This window comes from Chamaea fasciata, unplaced genomic scaffold (genome assembly GCF_029207755.1).
Source record: "Chamaea fasciata isolate MVZ Bird 193981 ecotype frontalis unplaced genomic scaffold, bChaFas1.0.hap1 SCAF_23, whole genome shotgun sequence".
In the NCBI taxonomy this organism is placed as follows: Eukaryota; Metazoa; Chordata; class Aves; order Passeriformes; family Sylviidae; genus Chamaea; species Chamaea fasciata.
In genome coordinates this window covers 3,280,386-3,297,794 of record NW_027094108.1, presented here as the reverse complement: position 1 = coordinate 3,297,794, position 17,409 = coordinate 3,280,386, and the positions used below count along the sequence as shown (strand labels likewise).

The 17,409-nt window shown below is 52.2% G+C and overlaps 3 protein-coding genes across 3 annotated transcripts; 2 read left to right on the top strand and 1 right to left on the bottom strand.

Annotated features, from left to right (window-relative positions):
- Positions 1 to 569: 569 nt before the first annotated feature.
- Positions 570 to 5,674, top strand: LRRC47 (leucine rich repeat containing 47). Its single transcript, XM_066203104.1, has 7 exons — positions 570 to 1,211; positions 1,286 to 1,732; positions 2,474 to 2,590; positions 2,902 to 3,017; positions 3,334 to 3,436; positions 3,836 to 3,925; positions 4,116 to 5,674. Exons 1-7 carry the CDS (start codon positions 570 to 572, stop codon positions 4,326 to 4,328), a joined length of 1,728 nt encoding a protein of 575 aa, XP_066059201.1. The 3' UTR covers positions 4,329 to 5,674.
- Positions 5,675 to 5,740: 66 nt separating this feature from the next.
- CCDC27 (coiled-coil domain containing 27) lies at positions 5,741 to 8,146 on the bottom strand. The gene is made up of 6 exons (XM_066203110.1): positions 7,960 to 8,146; positions 7,271 to 7,401; positions 7,064 to 7,141; positions 6,586 to 6,798; positions 6,013 to 6,117; positions 5,741 to 5,893 (listed from the first exon to the last, which is right to left on the bottom strand). The coding sequence occupies exons 1-6, from the start codon at positions 8,060 to 8,062 to the stop codon at positions 5,756 to 5,758; spliced, it is 768 nt and encodes a 255-aa protein (XP_066059207.1). The 5' UTR covers positions 8,063 to 8,146; the 3' UTR covers positions 5,741 to 5,755.
- A 42-nt stretch (positions 8,147 to 8,188) lies between these two features.
- Positions 8,189 to 17,174, top strand: LOC136300606 (inositol 2-dehydrogenase-like). The gene is made up of 9 exons (XM_066203108.1): positions 8,189 to 8,428; positions 9,036 to 9,557; positions 10,436 to 10,506; positions 10,923 to 11,031; positions 11,166 to 11,296; positions 11,707 to 11,814; positions 12,725 to 12,843; positions 13,607 to 13,763; positions 14,224 to 17,174. The coding sequence occupies exons 2-9, from the start codon at positions 9,151 to 9,153 to the stop codon at positions 14,370 to 14,372; spliced, it is 1,251 nt and encodes a 416-aa protein (XP_066059205.1). The 5' UTR covers positions 8,189 to 8,428; positions 9,036 to 9,150; the 3' UTR covers positions 14,373 to 17,174.
- Positions 17,175 to 17,409: the final 235 nt, after the last annotated feature.

Below are 17,409 nucleotides of genomic sequence, written 5' to 3'. Positions count from 1 at the left end.
GCGGTTCCTGCAGAATCTGTGGGTGCCTGTGAGTGTTGTACCTGTGTGAGCCCTGCCTGTGGGACCTGTACCAGTGTGTGCTGTATGTGTGTGAGCTGTGCCTGTGTCACTTGTACCAGTGTGAGCTGTACATGTGTGGGCTGTAACTGGACCTGTGTGACTTGTACGTGTGTGAACTTGTATAAGTTGTACCTGTGTGTGCTGTGCCTGGACATGTGTGAGCTTTACCTGTGTAAGCTGTGCCTGTGTGTGCTGTACCTGGACCTGTGTTGAGTTTTACCTGTGTAAGCTCTACCAGTGTAAGCTGTGCCTGGACCTGTGTGAGCTTTACCTGTGTGAGCTGTGCCTGGACCCGTGCGGCAGCGCTGGGGCAGGACCGCGGCTCAGCAGCGATGCGGTCCCATGTTTTCCCCTTGTTTAAGGGGAATCCAGGAGCAGCCCCAGCCCCGTCCCGGCGGCTGCTGAGCTCCCGCGGCGGGTTCGGGTGGTGGCCGGGCCCTCCCCGAGGGCGGGACGCTGCCGTGGGCGGCCCTTGCACGGCGGCGGCGCCGGGCGGGGCTCTCGGAGCGATGGCGGCGGCGGCGGCGGGGCCGTGGCCGGAGCTGGAGGCGGCGGCGCGGGAGCGGCGGCGGGAGCTGTCGCTGGCGGGCTCGGCGGTGGCCGAGCGGGTGGCGGCGGGCGGCGGGCGGCTGCCGGAGGCGCTGCTGGCGCTGCCGCTGCTGCAGTCGCTGGAGCTGAGCGGCTGCGCGGCGCTGCGGGAGCTCGGCCCGGGCGTGGCGGCCGCGCTGCCCGCGCTGCACACTCTGGTGCTGAGCCGCAACGCGCTGGGCCCGGCCGGGCTGGGCGCGGGGCTGGGCGGGCCCCTGCCCGCGCTCCGCCTGCTCGACCTGTCCGGGAACGGGCTGGAGGCGCTGCCCGCCGCGCTCGGCGGCACCGGGGACGGCGTGGGGGACGCGGCCCCGGCCTTCCCGCAGCTGCGCAGCCTCAACCTGAGCGCGAACCGGCTGCGGGAGCTGGGCCCGGGGCTCGCCCGCGCCGCGCCGCAGCTGCAGGAGCTGCTGCTGTCCGGGAACCGGCTGCGGGCGCTGCCCGGCGGGCTCCTGCCCCCCGCGGGGACCCCCGCGCCCTTCCCGCTGCTCAGCCGGCTGGACGCGGCCGACAACGAGGTGGCCGAGCTGGGCGCGGACATCGCGGCGCTGCCGGCGCTCAAGGTGGGAGCCGAGCCCGCCGCCCCGCCCGGGTCCCCATCGCGCACCCCTGACCGTGCCATCTCTGTCTCCTCCAGAGCCTGGACGTGGCCAACAACCAGCTGCGGGAGCTGCCCGCCGCGCTGGCCGACTGCCCCCGCCTGAAGGAGGCCAACTTCAGGGGCAACCAGCTGAGGGACAAGCGGCTGGAGAAGATGGTCAATGGGTGCCAGACGAAGGCCATTCTGGAGTACCTACGCGCCGGGGGCCGCGGGAAAGGGAAGGTGGAAGGTGCCAGAGAGGATGTCAGAAAGAAGAAGAGGGAGAAGCAGCAGAAGAAGGACAGTGGGGATGGGGAGCAGGATGAGGTGGAAGAGGCGAGCAAGCTGCTGGTGAAGGTCCTGCACGTCTCTGAGAACCCAGCGCCTATGGCGGTCAAAGTGAGCCCGGGTGTCAAAGATGTGCGAGCCTTCATCGTGTGCTGTGTGCTGAAAGGAGTGAACTTAAAGCCAGGAAATGCCCTCAAGAGGTTCCTGACCATGCAGGTAACAGCTGCAGCCTCGTGGTACTCATTTGGAATGGGAATATTGCTGGCAGAGTTGGAAATAGACTGTTCTAGGCCCCTTGCAGCAGATGAGTTTGTGAAACTTAAGGTGAGCTCCTCACCCAGCAGGTGTGAGGGTGCAGGGTGAGTGGTCCCTGACACCAGCACGTGTCCAGTCAATCCAAAATGAATGGAACTGGTTTTTGGGAAGCACCCATCAGAGCTCAGGTATTGCTGTGACAGCAGTGGATGCACTCACATTTGTGCTGTGACTGTACAGCAGCTTGTGAGTGCTGTGGAACCTGTTAAAAGCTAAAAATAACCTCGTCTCCATCTGTAGAGATCCCCTGGATTGGCTCCAGCGTCCCTGATGTGTGTTAAAACCATGTTACACACCCAGCTTTCTGAATGAGGTATCCTGCCCACAGACCTGTCCCTGGGTCTGCTGCTCACCTGTCCCTTAGGTGGCAGGTGGGAGCTGCTTTCAGGTTACAAGACTTGAGTATTTGGAATTGCTTTCTGACTTAAAACTTGATTTCCCTGTAGAGAAATGTGTCATGTGTTGTCAGGCTTTGCTGCCTTTGTGTTTGGGCTGTAATAGAGATACAGGTGAAGGGAAGGGCTCTGTTTTAGTCACCTGGCTGATAGTGCTGTCAACACTAAATATAGAAGAATCTGCACATAGGAGGGATAAATCACAGTGACTTTTTGATCTATATCTGTGGCATCCTTTATGTTTCAGACCAAGCTGCACGAGGACATCTGTGAGAAGCGCACAGTGGCCACCATTGCCACCCACGACTTGCAGCTGGTCAAAGCTCCTCTGACATATGATGTTCAGCCTCCTGATGAGCTCAAGGTAGGGCTTAAGGGTACTTTCTTACCCCACAGAGCCTAGAAAACAAACTCCAGGAGCTTTATGTTAGAGGTTGTACTGATTTCCTTGCTGTCCTGCTGTACCACGTGCCTGGTGTGGTACTAGCAACTCAGCCTGTTTTTCAAGTGTGTGTTACGGCAGTCCATGCGAAATGGAAAGTATTTCCATGCTGAGAAAGGCATGACAACATGCAGGAATACTGTTTAATTATTGACTTGCTTGCAGGGGAATGTTGTAACCCTGGTGTTCGAGTGAAATTGAATTCAAGTGTTTTGTTTTCCTGTGTGGTGCAGATCATGCCCCTGGGTCGGAAGGAGATCAAGGCAAAGGACCTTCTCCGCCAGCTGCAGCTGGAGGCTGAGGAGCAGCGGAAGCAGAAGAAGCGTCAGAACGTCTCTGGGCTGCACAGGTCAGTACCTTGTTGTGGTTTTCTCACACACATTTAGGTGCCTGCACTGGGGATCTCTTTAGAACAGCAGATAGAAAGGAAGCAGAGAGGACTGAAGGGTGTGTGGTGCACATGCTGTGAGCTAAGGGAATCAGAGATGAGGTAAACTTGACTTAGCAGCAGATGGGCTGTAAAGCAGCGTGTGGCCCTTCCCTGTGCTGTTCACTGCTTGTGCAGAGATCACGCACTCATTCCTTTTCATCACAATTCCTTGCCATTGTGTCCAGCTGCTCTCTTCTCAGTCGCTCACTTCTTGCTGCTTTGTTTCTCGTGGCAGGTACCTGCAGCTGCTGGATGGCAAAGACAACTACCCGTGCCTGGTGGATGCTGAAGGTGCTGTGATTTCCTTCCCACCAATAACCAATAGTGAGAAAACAAAGGTATTTCTCATTCATGGAAATACATTAATAATTAAGCAATGTTTCTTTCTGTTGAGAGATGTTTAATTCTCATAAGACATACACAGTTCTGTGAAACTTGTGCTTATAGTGCAAGTATAAACTCTTACAGCCTGCATCATGTGGGCTCCACTGTCAGACTGACAGGGATCTGGGAGTTACAATTTTACCTCTGGAAATCGGTTCCAAAGCACCAGCCTGCCTGTGCAAAGGCTTTGTTGAAGGACAAGAATGTGGTTTTTGAGTGGCAAAGAACAGCAGAGCTTTGCCCCTGATTAAACTGAGTGAAAGCCTTCAGCTCTGTGTACTGGGATGTGTCCGGGGGGCTGTGGGTTAAGCTGCTCTGACTCCTGACTTGCTTCATCTCTGAAACTCCTACAGATCAGAAAAGAGACTCGGGACCTGTTTCTGGAAGTGACGAGTGATACCAGTTTACAGATCTGCAAAGATGTGATGGACACCCTTATCCTGGTAGGGAGTTCAGGAAAATGTCCTTCTGTTCTTTGGGGGGGGGGTGGGGGGGGCGGTTCAGCCAAATGTGTCATTGCTCACATGCCTTGAGAACACAGAAGCTGATTTGTATTTTAGTAATATTGCTACTCCCTCTCATTTTTTCTCTGCCACAGAATTGATGTTGTTCTCTGTGTTTTACTTTTAACAGAAAATTGCAGAGCTGAACAGATCTGCCTTGGAGAACAGGGAAGGCTCTGGTTCAGATATGGAATTGGATGCTCTCTCTGGACCAGGGAACATGAATCTGCCCTTGGTGGTGGAGCAGGTGCGAGTGGTGGACACAGATGGGAACTTGAAAGTACTTTATCCTTCAAAAACTGACCTGGCCACAGTTGCCTCACTGCTGACTGTGATCCGTTAGCAGCTGCCTGAGCTGAGAGAGGATTCCATTTCCTTTGGGTTTTTTTTGTTGTTTTGTTTTTGGTTTTTTTCCTTCACCTATTCAACAATGCAACTGGTGCACAGTTGAGATGGTTTGGGTTTTTAAAGAAAAGATGCAGAGCATCCTGCTGGGAAGGCAATGGCTTCAGAATCTGATGAGATACAGCAAGGAGAATTGGGATCTTTCATCCTTAACAGAGATCATCAGTGTTAGGCCTGGGCAGAAAGAGCAGCATCTTCAAACATGGACTGAAGACAGAGAAGGTGTTGGATGTCAGAATGCAGTAGAGAAAATCATTACGATGTTTAAAACAAGCACAGTCACATTTTTCTGCAGGATCACTTTTTCCTCCTGGTGTTTCATCTGGATCATTATTTTGGCAGCAGAGAAATGCAGTAATTGACAGCGTGGAACTGAGGTCCTCTGCTGGGTACAACCTGGAGTCCAAATGCCAAAGCACTTTGCTGACATCTCATTCTGCAGAATTTTATTTTTATCTGGAGGAACTGTGAACATTCAGTTGCTGCCAAAAGCATTCAATTGCTGTCAGAGCTTGAAGGATGCATTTTAAAGTGACGGTTTCTATGTTTAGGCATGAGCACAGCCTCCATTTTTAAGGGATTTGTTGAGTCAGCTGCAGGATTTGTGTGTCCCAGTGCATTTTGGGGCCATCCTCCATCCCTATGGGAATTGTAGTGACCTTGTGTGTGCTCAGAGTTACTGTGATTGAGCACTGGCTTTGTTCTTGTTGAAGAGGTTCTCATCCATTCAGAGCTGCCTCCAGCTGACACTGCTGAACTCCCTGTCCCCACAAAATACAGGCACTGATGCCCAGTGACCCTCCTGGAGCTTTCTGCCCCACCCACATATTTTTACCTTCTAAAATACAGGCAATTGGAGCAGTTCTCGTTTGGCAGTCTGTGGGTGACCTGTATGTGTAGGTGTGAACTCACATCTCTCCCTAAGCCAGGGTGACCCCCAGATTGACTCTGTTCTGGTAAAGATATCGCAGAGCTCTAACTGAACTGCTGCTGTGTCAAATACATCCCCATGTTGGGACTTACACATGGAATGGAAAAATAAAATGGCTTTTGCAGCCCTGTCCCTCCTTTTGGCATTGGTGGATGTTCAGTCATGTCACTTAGAAACTTCCCAAAGCAAAAATGGGAATTACACACTCCCCAGCTGCTTGTAGCCAAGCCATCCTTGTGCTTCACGCTTCCCTGGGAAGTCAGTGTTACCACAGACCAAGGACTTACAGTGACTTGTGCTCTGAGTTGCCTGAAACAATTGAATCAGATACTCCCACAGGACTTGGTGTCAGTAGGATGAGTTTAATTTGTTGTAAGGCACCAGCTCTGAGCCAAAAACCCAGAGCCTGAGGCTGGTGATGGGTTCCTCAGCCCTCAGAGCCTTTCAGTGCTGGAGGAGGTCCTCCTCCTCGCTGCGGCGGGCGACGTGTGGCTCTCGGTGCTGTGCACTGACATTTTGCTGCCCTTGCTCTTCAGCATGTGCTGGAACTCCGCCCGCTCATTAATGATTTTCTGAAAACCAGCCATGATGTAAAGAGGTGGGAAGGCTGAGAGCAGCGCTGCAAAGTGTTCTCTTACCTCTCAGCAGTCCCTTCCTGGCTGCTGGCAGCTGTAGGGAAAGAGCCACATACCTGCATTGCCTCCAGCACCTCGTTGTCGGTGAGCTCCCCCACGGGGTCCTGGCTGCCCTCCGCGCTGAATGTAGCCTGGATTATTTTGTTTCGATACCTTTCAAACTTCAGATGGAACAGGAGAACAGTGTCAACTGTGTGTTCAGTCTTTATGTGCAATTTCTTGGCATTTGCATGGATTTATAGAGACTGTCCTGCCAGTCAGTCCTTCGGCAAAGGACTGGTGAATGATGATGTGGAAAGTGTTTATGTGAAAATCAGGCAGTTTGGGCTTCACTGAAAATGCTGTGGTAATTATGTGGGTCTAGGTGGGCCAAGGCTCTTCCCTCAGCACCAGGCAGGAGATGACTTTAAGGGGATTCTTGTTACCCTGGGTCTGGAAGGATGTTAGAAATCTGATGATGTAATTCATCTGAACTCACATTTCTCAAGGGTTTCTGGTATTTGAGGTCTGTTTTCTTTTTAGGTGGCACAAGAGCTGCCTGCTCCACAGCTAGGGAGCAAATGGACTGAGATTCCCAAGTGTGTCCCAAGAGGGAGACAGGGCTCTGAGGTGAAAGAGGCCATGCTTACCTTGCAGGTGATCTGCTCCAGTGCCACTCTGGTTTGCAGTGCCTTGTGCTGCAGTGCGTCAGCCTGGCTCTGGATCTCCTTCTGGGCCTGCTTCTGCTCCAAGAGGTGGAGGCGAGTGTTGACAACCTCGGCCCGCAGCTCTTTGATTATCCCCTGTAACTCATTGATGAGCTTGCCCTGCTCAGCCAGCTGGGATTCCTGTTCTGTAACAACCTGAGCAGATACAGAAATCCAGGTGTCACTGAGAAGAATGTGAGCAAGTTTGGCCTCATTTTCCTACTAGTTAGTCAAATGCTTCCTGGGCAGAATCTATTGACTAACAACCTCACCAGTACTGACAGCTGTTATTATTTTGTGTTTTCTCTAAAACTATTTGGATTGAGTACGGTTTTTATATGCCAAACTCCACCCGCCCTAAAACCAGCCCAGTGAAGCAGCAAGTACCAGACTTATCTGTAGAGGCTTTGCACAAATTCACCTGATGAAGGTTGCGGTTCTCCTCCTCCATCGTCGCCACAATTTCTTCCTGCCTCTGTTCTTCTGTCATGCTGCAAAACTAGGAGAACATTTTGCACTTCAGTTTTGCAGTTACAGGTGCCCCCTCCTGCCTGTGAGAGAGGGACATCCCAAATTCCCAGCTGCCACATCTCCTGCTAACCATGGCCACCGTGCTCTTGGGCTGTACCTTGTCAGACACAGCTTGGAGCTGGACTTCTCGCTCTCTGAGCTGCTTCTGGAGCATATCCTTTTCAGATCTGATTCTCCGAAGCTCGGATTCTTGGATCTCCATCTGTCTTTGCAAGGAAGAGATGGCACCTGTAAAGTGGGAGAGTACTCTGTTAGCAAAGCAAATCTCTGCTGAATGCTCTGTGTCTGCTTTTTTTCAGGTGAGCATAAGCAGAGCCACTGTGGGAACAGCCTGGGAACAGATTTGGGTCACATTAAGGCTGCATCAACAGTGATTCTGGGTGATAATGTGGTTTGTGGTGCTTTGCTGGGATTGTGGGTTTGTACAAGCTAGAGAAGAAAAGGTGGTTTCACTTCAGGGAGACCTAATTGTAGCCTCCCAAGTCCCTCCAACCCAACCCATTCTGTTATTCCATGTGTATTAAACAGCCCGGCTTTGTGTGAGGTGGGCGCTGCTCTGAGGACACGCGGAGCGGGCACCTCCAGCCCTGCTTTGCCACTCTGCTCAGGGCTTTTTCTGCTGGGTTTTCTCATGTTCTTCGCTTCCAAGGGGAGAAAGAAAGCGTTTTCAAAACTAGTGGCTTTCCAGCCTGTGAGCAACACCCTGTAATGTTTCCAAGGTCAAAGGAGCGGAATTGAATGAGACCTAGGCGGGTAAAGGTGTGCTCTGGGCACCTCCCGCGGTACCTATGGCCATGTTGTGGTCATCCTTGGCTTTCCGCAGCTCCTGCCGGAGCTGTCCTATGGTTTCGTGGAGCGGTGGTCCTTGAAAGCCGCCTCCGTATTCCATCGGCCGGGGCTGGGGCCGGGCCGGGGCTTCTCCCGGCGCCGCGGGGCTCGGAGCGGGGCCGCTGCCGGGCAACGGCGTGAGGCGGGCGGGCCTTCCGCTTCCGAGTCAGCGGGGCCGGGCCATGGGGCGGAGGAGGAAGACGCTGCACGACTACGCGGCCGAGTTCTCGGAGCTGTCGGTGCGGCGGGAGCCGGCGGGGCCGAGCGCGCCGGGCCCGGCCGCTGCTGTGGAGACGCTGTTCTGCACCCCGTGCCAGCTGCCCCTCAGGGTGCGCCGCGACCGCATCCTGGAGCACCTCAGCTCGGGCCGCCACTGCCGCAACCTCCGCCTGCTCCGGCAGCTCGGGCTGCGCTCCTCGGGGCTCCGGTGAGGGACCGACCGCTGCTCGCGGGCTCGGCCGGCCCTTCCCTGCCTCACCCGCCTCCTCTCAGTCTTACCCGGCCGACTCCTGCTCGGACTCGGCCGGTTCCAGCCTCACCCGCCCCATCTCAGTCTCACCCGACCCCAGAACAGTGTCCCCAGCTGGGTCAGGGCGGTGCTTGTCCCCCTGTGCTGGCACTGCCGAGCCCCCTCGGGTGCCGTGTCCAGTTCTGTCCCTCGCTGCAAAAGAGACGTTCTGGGGGCTGGAGCGTGTCCAGAGAAGGGCGTGGAGCTGGGGAAGGTCTGGGGTGTCGGTCCTCTGAGGAGTGGCTGAGGGAGCTGCGGGTGGCGCTTAGTGCTGTGGTTTAGTTGTCAAGGAGGTGTTCAGTCAAAGGTTTGCCCTGATGGTCCTGGAGGTCTTGTCCAACCTTAATGATTCTTTATCTCTCTCACCTGACCCCACTCAAGCATTTGGACAGCATCCTCAGATATATGGTGGCATTCCGGGGTGTTCTTATGCAGGGTATTCTTCTCAAGAGTTGGATTTGGTGATCCTTGTGGGTCCTTACCAGCTCAGGATATTCTCTGATCTTCTGGTCTCTTGTCTCCTCAGCTCTGCAGGTCCCGACTCCAGCCTGAGCCTGAGCCTGCCCCTGCCACTCAACGTGCCCTCCCTGCTCTCCCATCCCTCCTTCCTCACCACCACTGGATCCAACACCGGCTACAGCATGGTCCCCTCCCCGCCCGCCTACCACAAGCTGCTGGTTCCCCACCACCCCATCCCTGCTGCACACAGGGACGACCCAACGCCCTCCACCTCTGCCAGCCACCCCTCACCGCTGGCCACCTTCCCCGCCGGGATTGCCCCTCTTGGCCAAAGTGGGCCCACACCTGATGCCTCCAGCCCAACACCCCTCTCATGTCATGGTGGCAGTGGCGTCGGCCTCGTGCTCTTCGGCGCAGGGCTCGTGAGCAAAGCCTTGTTGCAAAGCCTGGGGGAAGAAACGAGCTGCTGCCTGCTGTATGTGGTGGAGGATCAGCCCGAGGAGGTGGAATGTGCCTTTGGCACCGAGGTCCCGGCCGGCACCAGGGTGCTGCAGCAGCAAGATGCTGCCGTCGCGCTCGGAGATCCACGGTACTGACGGTCACAAACTCCCGTGTGTGGCCCTGCTCAGGGCAGGGGATTCCATACAAGCCTTGCCTTCCCCTCTGGGAAACTCTGTAGCAGCCCCAGACTGTGCCTCTGGCCATCCCTGTGGGAGGAAGGGGCCCTTTTGTCACCTACCCTCCTTCAGGAGTCTCTGAGAAGCTTAACTGGGCTTACATACCTGGATTAATGGAAACTTGGAGGTGTTTAGTTACAGGCAGTTTTGTTAAAAAATATATTTTAAAAAATTTCCTCCGTTCCCACAGAACAATTCCTTTCCTGCTGCCTGCCAGTTTCCCTGTTTCAGAGCAGTCGTCTGAGTTTGGTGGCCCTTGGAGCTCTGAGATAAGCAAGGGTTGGTGTAAATAGGGAGGATTGTGGTGTTTTGCTCTACAGCTGAACTGAACAACTGTAACATCACTAAAGTGCTGTTACTGTCAAGTCTAAGATACTGCAGGAGCAAAAAGCAGAGCTTTTAGGAAAGGCTGATTTGATACTAGAAAGTAAAGAATCACAGGAAGCGAAGACTCATTGATTAGCAGTTCTACCACATAAGTACTTTGGATTTCTCTGTGTGTGTTTACTGACAGGATTTAAATCCTTTTTAAGGGAAACGTTTAAAATACTTTCTCCTTGAAGATGCAGGAAAAGCAGTGCAATTCCTTTGTGCCACTTGGGATTTTAACCTATGTGTGTCACTATATTTCATCCTTGAAGCAGGCACTGAGTTCCTTCTATAACCCAGCTGGCTCTTCCAGAGCTGTGGGGTTTTAGGTTTCTTTAACAGTAACCAGATAGAGCTTTTGAGCATTGTTTGATCTAGTGAAAACCTCGTCCTCACTGAAGATCTCTCTTGATTCCTGCAGAGTCTCTGGAGCTATTATTTGTTCTCCACCTGACAAAGCCCCTGAGATGGTAAGAGATGCCTTACGAGCAGGTAAGAGGAGCAGCTGCACATTCAGCTTTTCCCTGTGCCCGTTGATGTGCACTTGTGAGTGTGTTTGTGTATCAGCAGCAGCCCTGGAGCTGTGCAGGCTCTCTAATTGTGTAATTAAAGTGACTGAGTTCACTGCTGATGTTAATGGCTGGACACCAGTGGGGTTTGTGCTGTGCTGGTCCTGGTATGACTGGGCAGTGTCTCATTCTAAAATCCCAGCAGGACTCATAGAAAAGCTGTCACCAAAACAGTTCCACTCCTCGGGGCTGGGACAGCTGAAACCACAGCAGGCAGGCAGAAGGGGGTAAATGCCATCAAAACCAGAAAAGTAACAAGCTGTGTACTTTACTGCAAGATCAAGGTGTTTTGTGCAGCTGTGTCTCCCCTGAGGCACGTGTGTGTCCTGTTTTGCACAGGTAAAGGTGTGTTCTGCGAGGGGCTGCCCAGCCTGGACAGACAGACAGCAGAAGCCTGTTTTGAGGAGGCCGACAGGTGTGGGAGGCCACTCGTGTGTGGGTTCTACAAGTAAGAGCAGTGGTTTTCCTGTGATTTATTCTTGATAAAATCACGTGTCTGGAAGCAGCACTGATTCCTCAGGCTTCCCTGGCTTTGTCCTCAAATCAGCTTGGTTTCACCTCATTCCTTGTTTCCCTTGGAAGGCGCTTTGACCCAGCCCTGCAGTTCTTGTACAAGAAGGTTCGGGACAGCCGGGCGCTGGGCAGGATCCACCGGATATCCACCATCAGCAGCCTCTATCCAGCAGCCTCTCTGAGCCTGCTGAAAGCCTCAGGTATCCAACAGGCTCCTGCTGAAGAGTCTGGGCTTGGCTCAGAGTCATGGAGGGATTTGGGTGGGAAAGGACCTTTAAGCTCATCTGTTCCACCCCCTGCCAAGGGCAGAGACACCTTAACCAGACCAGGTTGATCCAAAACCTGTCCTACTTGGCCTGGAAATGTCTCTGTATTCTGTGGGAATTCCCCTGAGTTTGTATAGCCTTAAGATCCATGGGGAGGAGTGTTTTTTGAGGAGTGTTTTCTTTACCAAACTTAATTTCTGTGCTTTTTTTTTTTTTTTTTTGTTCCTTTAGTATTAGTTTCTTTACTGTAGGGGCTTTTTATACCATCTCTGTGCAGTTCAGAAATGTACACTGGCTGTGGGTTTCAGTAGGGAGACCTTAATGCCCAGTTTTGGTTCTTCCAGGTGGAATTTTTTACAACGCTGCCATGCATGACATAGATATTATCAGTTTGTTGTTGGGAGAAAGTGTGCCAGATACAGTGTTTTCCCTGGGCCATGCCTTCTGTGCAGGTAAGAATGAGTCTTTTGGTGGTTTATTGGGTACCTCTGGACTTCAGTGTTAAAACTGGGAAGAAAGAAGGAATGAGAGCATGAAAGCCATGACAATTGCTCCATCATGGAGCAGTTGAATTAATAGGCTGGTGAAACAAAAGGCAGGTTCCTCAGGGATATTTGTTGAAGATTTCAGAATCTGGTGAATCTCCTGCTGATGTGAAGCAGTTGCAGTGGAGTTATCATTGAACATTACTCTGCAGGACACCAGGTTTGGAACCAGAGTGCAGAAAATAATGAGCAAAGGCTTGAGCTCACAAGAATGTCAATGAAATGTTCATTCTCTGCTTTCTCTGGCCCTTCCCTGTAGGTCCCAGCACAAAGCTGTGCATTTGCTCTGGGTCATGTTGGGCTGACATGCACGCTTTGGGGTACCACACTCATTTAAACAAACCATAAAAGGTGGAAGCTGCCATTTTTTAAATGGAAATGCAGAGTTTTAATTAAGGTAATTGCAGCAGCTGCCAAGCTTGGCTGGCTGGGGTGAGGAGGGGCAGGATGCAATGCTCTCCTCTGTGGTACAGCATTGAAATGCAGCAAACAAGCCCTCCAGGAGGGTTCTGTACCCTCTGCCTCGCTCCAGCAACGTGCTGAAAGCTGCCTGATCCTGGAAGCAGAGGTGGGTGCCCTCATTAGGGAGAGCTGCAGGCTGGGAAGGGAGAGTTGGGTCTGGGGCTGTGTGTTGCTGCAGAACTGCCTGTTCTTCATCAAGAATGCTGGTGAAGCAGTTGGAGTGCTGTTAGCAGGGCATCCTGTGGGAAGGTGTCACGAAGCTGGTGTCACCTCCCGGAGGAAGAAGAGCAGTTTGTAGCTGTAGAACGTGACGGTTTGCTGTTCCTGGGGTGAGCCAGGCCTGTTTTGTCCCCAGACATGGGCTGCCTGAAGGATGTGGACACGGTTGCCATCAGCATGAAGTTCCCCAGCGGGGCCATTGTCACTCTGGACATCAGCCAGCACTGCACCAGGAGCTGTGACCAGCGGCTGGAGGTGGGGAACTGTTGCTCAGTCAAGTCTGTTTTGACTCCACAGCCCAGCACAAGTTTTCCCCTCCGAGTGTGCCTGCAGCACATTTCCCAAAAACCCTCTGTGTCAGAATCCCAGAATCACTGAGGTTGGAAAAGACCTCCAGGATTATAAAGTCCAACCTGTGACCAATCCCCACCTTGTCACCCAGAGCAGAGCTCTGAGTGCCACATCTGTTTGTTGGGCTGTTGCCTCAGCAGCAGTGGCTTCTTTTCCTTTTTCAATCTACAATCCATTTTCTCTTTTCTCTCCCAAGTTTTCTCCCTGTTCTGTTCATTGTGTGGTGTTATGAGCTGCATGAATCATACCAGAGCAGCAACTGGTGTCAGCTCGCCTGAGGCTGAAATTGTGCAGATTTCCTTTGTCCTTTCCAGGGTGGTCTCAGCTGTGTATCAGGAGTCCTACAGGGGAAGAAAAGTGTGAATTCCTACAGTAGTGAATAATTACAGCCATGGGGGATGGTCCTAGGGAGGAATTTCTGTTAAACACTTAGAAAAGGGGCTTTGCTCAGGTGAGGTATCACACAAGTGGAAACCACTGTACTGCAGCACATCCGTGGTGTTTCTGTTGTGTCTGAGCCATACCAGGGCTGGGACAGGTGTGACTCCTCATTTCAGAACCTAGTTTTGTCTTGGTTTTACAAACTAGGGCTTCTCTAACCTGACGGTGAGTGAAAGTGTGATAACTTCAAAATGTTCTTTCTTCCTAATTTTGCTCCTTCCCTCAGGTTCATGGGTCTCAAGGGACGTTAAGGGTGGACAACCAGAACCCCCTGGGCATCACAGAGCATGGGACTTCTGTGTCCATCTGTCCCCAAACCCAAGCTGAGCGCTACAGAGAAGCATACAGGGAACTCTTCCGGCACTTCCTGAGAGCCCTGAAAGGTGAGACAAGGTTAAATTGGTGGTTGGTCTTGCTTTGGATTTGCTTTTTCAGGGGATGCACTGTGTCAGGTCATGGAGATGGGTGGGGGATGATAATCTGAAACTCTGTGCTGGGAAGAAATGAGAGTTGGGAGGGGAAATTGCCTTGGATCTTACTGTCCTTTGTGAAGAAAGCAGCTGCTTGTGACAGCCAAGAGATCCTCAGCCAGTGTCCTGGCTGCCCAGAAGGGATAAAAATCACAGAATCATGGAGTGGGCTGGTTAGGAAGAGGCTTTGAAGATCATCTAGTCCAAGCTGTTTTTGTTCAGCTTTATTTCAGTTGTGGCTGCATTGACAGGGCAAGAGGAGGGGGCTGAAATGTTTTAAATCCTGCAGCCCCAGCACCAGGAGCTGCTGTGGTGGGATCTGTGCTCACAGGGGACCATGGGTTCCATGCAGTGCTTTGTTCCTGTCCCACAGGCCAGGAGCCCCCCGTGGTCACCAAGGAGCAGTTCCTCTGGACACTCCAGGTGGCTGCAGCAGCCGAGCAGTCCTGGAGGAATGGATCTGCTGTGGACCTGCACAGCAGTGCCACAGATCTGGCTGCAGTCAAGGCTGAGTTCGTGTGACAACCATTCAGCTGGGACACAAGGGAGGATTTCACCCCCAGTGGCCTCAGCAGAAGCCTGGATGGTGGTTTTGTTGTTCCCACTGGGAATGCCCAGCAGACAGAGGCACTTCTGAACCAGGAGCACTCAGTGCTGAGGCAGTGCAGGGTTCCTACCACGTCAGCCAGAGCCTGCAAGAAATTCATGTGGTTTCATCCAGGTGGTTTTTCCTCCTGGAGAGTGCTGCTCTCCACAGAGCTCTGTTTTCATGGGAGAAGAGTGATGCTCCTTGGGCCAGGCAGGGTGGTGTAGGACCAATGGCTGGGATGAGGGAGAAGTCTCCCCTTGGAGAGGGAACAGCTACTGCCTGCCTGGAGAAGTCACAAGCAGGTGCTTTCCCAGCAGTGCCACAAGTGAGGTGATGTAATGCTCAAAAAACCACAGGAGCATCTGGTCTGTGAATAGGTTTAGATTGGATATATGGAAGAAATTTGAGGGTGCTGAGGGGCTGGAATGGATTTCCCAGAGGAGCTGTGGCTGCCCCATCCCTGGAAGTGTCCAAGGGCAAGTTAGACAGGGCTTGGAGCAAGCTGGGATAGTGGAATGTGTCTCTGCCCATGGCAGGGGATGGGATGGGATGAGCTTTAAGGTTCCTTCCAAATAAACCAGTCTGGGATTCCATGGTCCTGTTTGGGACACAGACCCCAGCAGAAGGCAGAGCCACGGGCCAGTCAGAGTCTCTGCCAGGGGCTTTGCACCTTTGTCATGTGTGGAGCTCTCTGCAGGTGTGTGGCTCTGGCTGCCATATGCCAGTTTTCAAGATCTTTTGAAACCTTTTTTTTTTTTTTTGACTTCTTCCATTTCAAGACATTAGTTTATAAACTTCCTGCAAGAGCCTTTAGTTCAATCAATTTCCAATTCCTACCTATGGAATATATATAAAAAACTAGAAATAGTAGTGACATTTGTATTCTCTTTGGGAAATTGTTTTTAACGGTGTAATTTTTCAAGCTCATAAAAACTGTGTCTTAATACTTGTTCTCATTTCATTCACTATTTTTTAGCCATTTATTGAGGAAAAAAAGTTTAATGTATCCGGAATTTGCCTCTCTGTACTCACTGTAGCAGTTTAGTACTCAATAGTGGGTTTCTTTTACATTTCAGTAGCTTCAGGCCCTTTGAGGTCCTACAGGTGAAGGTTTACTCTGGGTTAGGAGGGCACTTTCTGTCCAATTTTAATTTCCAGATGCAGCAATTCCCACATGTGCTTTTATTGTGTTACAAAAAAAAAACCAACCAAAAAACCAAAAAAAAAAAAAACCCCAAAAACCAAAACCAACCCAAAATGAAACAAAAGAGAAACCACAGCTATAAAAATAACACATTTTCCAAAGATAACATTACAAAAAATACAATTCCTACCACAGAGTGATCCATTAATACTGCCGGGAACAGCCCCTGGAACGCTGGAAATGTGAGTGGTTGTTGCAAAAGCTTTCAAGCATTAAAGTGCTTTACTGAGCCATTTCCTGGGGACACAGATTCAGTCAGCCACACCAGGGGAGTTCCCAATCCTGAAAGTTCCCAATCCCTGTGGTGTGAGGGGTGGGATGGCCTCAGGGATGGTGACTGCATCTGCAGCTCACCAGTACCCAAAGGAGAGGAGGGACAGGAGGCCACCTCTGTGTGCTGAAGGCTCGGAGCTGCTGTGGGACACCCAGACAGGGCCTTGGAGGAGGGTCCTGGGCCCAGGGATGTGGGTGCAGCACGTCCAGTGGTCACACTCCTGTCCCCCTTGGAGAGGGAACAGCCACTGCCCGCCTGGAGGAGAAGTCATATCTCAGGTGAGCCCTGGTGGGACTTGAGCACTTCTGCTCTTGCTTAGAGGGTCCAGGGCTTTGGGAAGGGTAATCCAGCCCCTTCCCCAGCCTGGGGGTGGTGGGGAGCAGGTGCAGGGCTGCCTGTGCAGGGCTGCCTTTGGAGGCCTCCAGAGGGAGAGTGCAGCAGTGGGAATGTGCTGGGCAGCATCATCTCTGTGCAGGTTCCCTCAGGCTGCCCAAAATGTCGAGTGACCCAGGGCTGAGGGGGCAGGTGCAGCAGCTCCCTGCCCTCCCTCCCACAGGGACAGCTCCTGTGACTTCCAGTACCTGTTGTGGGACGTTGCCTTCCCAAATGTATAGGGAATAAACATTCAGGGAGGGAACACACCTATTTGTGTCCTTGCTTTCTGTGAGGCTTTTTCCCCTTCCATTTGTTTGAATCAACAGAGAAATTACAGCTGGGAGAAATGACTAGGAACAGATGAGAATTGGGCAGTCAGTCCATGCCGTGCTCCAAAAAGATGGAATTTACACCATGGCATTCCAGCTTATCTGGTCTGACCTGTCAACAAAACTCCCCAGAAGAGCAGGGAGGGATTATCCAGACCTCTGACTTCCCAGGACAATCACTGGCTTTCCCCCTCCTCCACAACTGCATGCAAGAGACGCAGAGGAGGAAAAAACCCCTTGAGTTTTGAATGGATAAGGCTGGAGACAGGATTCTCTGCATATTTACATGCTACAACATGAAATTAATTTACTTGACACTGCGGTGTCTCAGGAGTCAGTATCAATTTTTATAGCTTACATGAAAATAAATCTTTCTCTCTCCTTACAACACAACGAGTTTACTGTATGTACATTCTGTTTATATACACCAACCTTTAAGAACAAGAACACATTGGTAATGGACAAACAGGGTCTTTCTGGCTTTACAGAGGGCTGAGGGAAGGGGGTGCGTTTGGCAGTCCATGGTAAAGCAGGACGTGGCTTCACAGCAGTCCCTGGCGATGCCTGCACAGGTCAGGGCTGAGTCCGTGTTGCAGTGACAAAGCCCTCTCAGTCTGGGACACCACGGAGCACACGGTGAGCAGGGATGAGAAAAACGTGCTGTCCTTACACTGCTGGATGCAGGGATGCTCCAGGAAAACACAAACCAGACAGTGCCTCCCGTGCAAGGCAGAAATCCCGCTGCGGCTGCTGAGCCGGCTCGGCTGCCCTCCTCCTCTTCTTCCTCC

Coding starts and splice junctions, on each gene's coding strand:
- CCDC27 (XM_066203110.1), bottom strand. CDS start 8,062: ATGGAATACGGAGGCGGCTTTCAAGGACCACCGCTCCACGAAACCATA. Junction 6,799..7,063: donor AGAACCGCAACCTTCATCAG/GTGAATTTGTGC, acceptor GTATCTGCTCAG/GTTGTTACAGAACAGGAATC. Junction 5,894..6,012: donor AGGTGCTGGAGGCAATGCAG/GTATGTGGCTCT, acceptor GCTGGTTTTCAG/AAAATCATTAATGAGCGGGC.
- LRRC47 (XM_066203104.1), top strand. CDS start 570: ATGGCGGCGGCGGCGGCGGGGCCGTGGCCGGAGCTGGAGGCGGCGGCG. Junction 1,212..1,285: donor CGGCGCTGCCGGCGCTCAAG/GTGGGAGCCGAG, acceptor TGTCTCCTCCAG/AGCCTGGACGTGGCCAACAA. Junction 2,591..2,901: donor AGCCTCCTGATGAGCTCAAG/GTAGGGCTTAAG, acceptor TGTGTGGTGCAG/ATCATGCCCCTGGGTCGGAA.
- LOC136300606 (XM_066203108.1), top strand. CDS start 9,151: ATGGTCCCCTCCCCGCCCGCCTACCACAAGCTGCTGGTTCCCCACCAC. Junction 10,507..10,922: donor AAGAGATGCCTTACGAGCAG/GTAAGAGGAGCA, acceptor TGTTTTGCACAG/GTAAAGGTGTGTTCTGCGAG. Junction 13,764..14,223: donor CTTCCTGAGAGCCCTGAAAG/GTGAGACAAGGT, acceptor CCTGTCCCACAG/GCCAGGAGCCCCCCGTGGTC.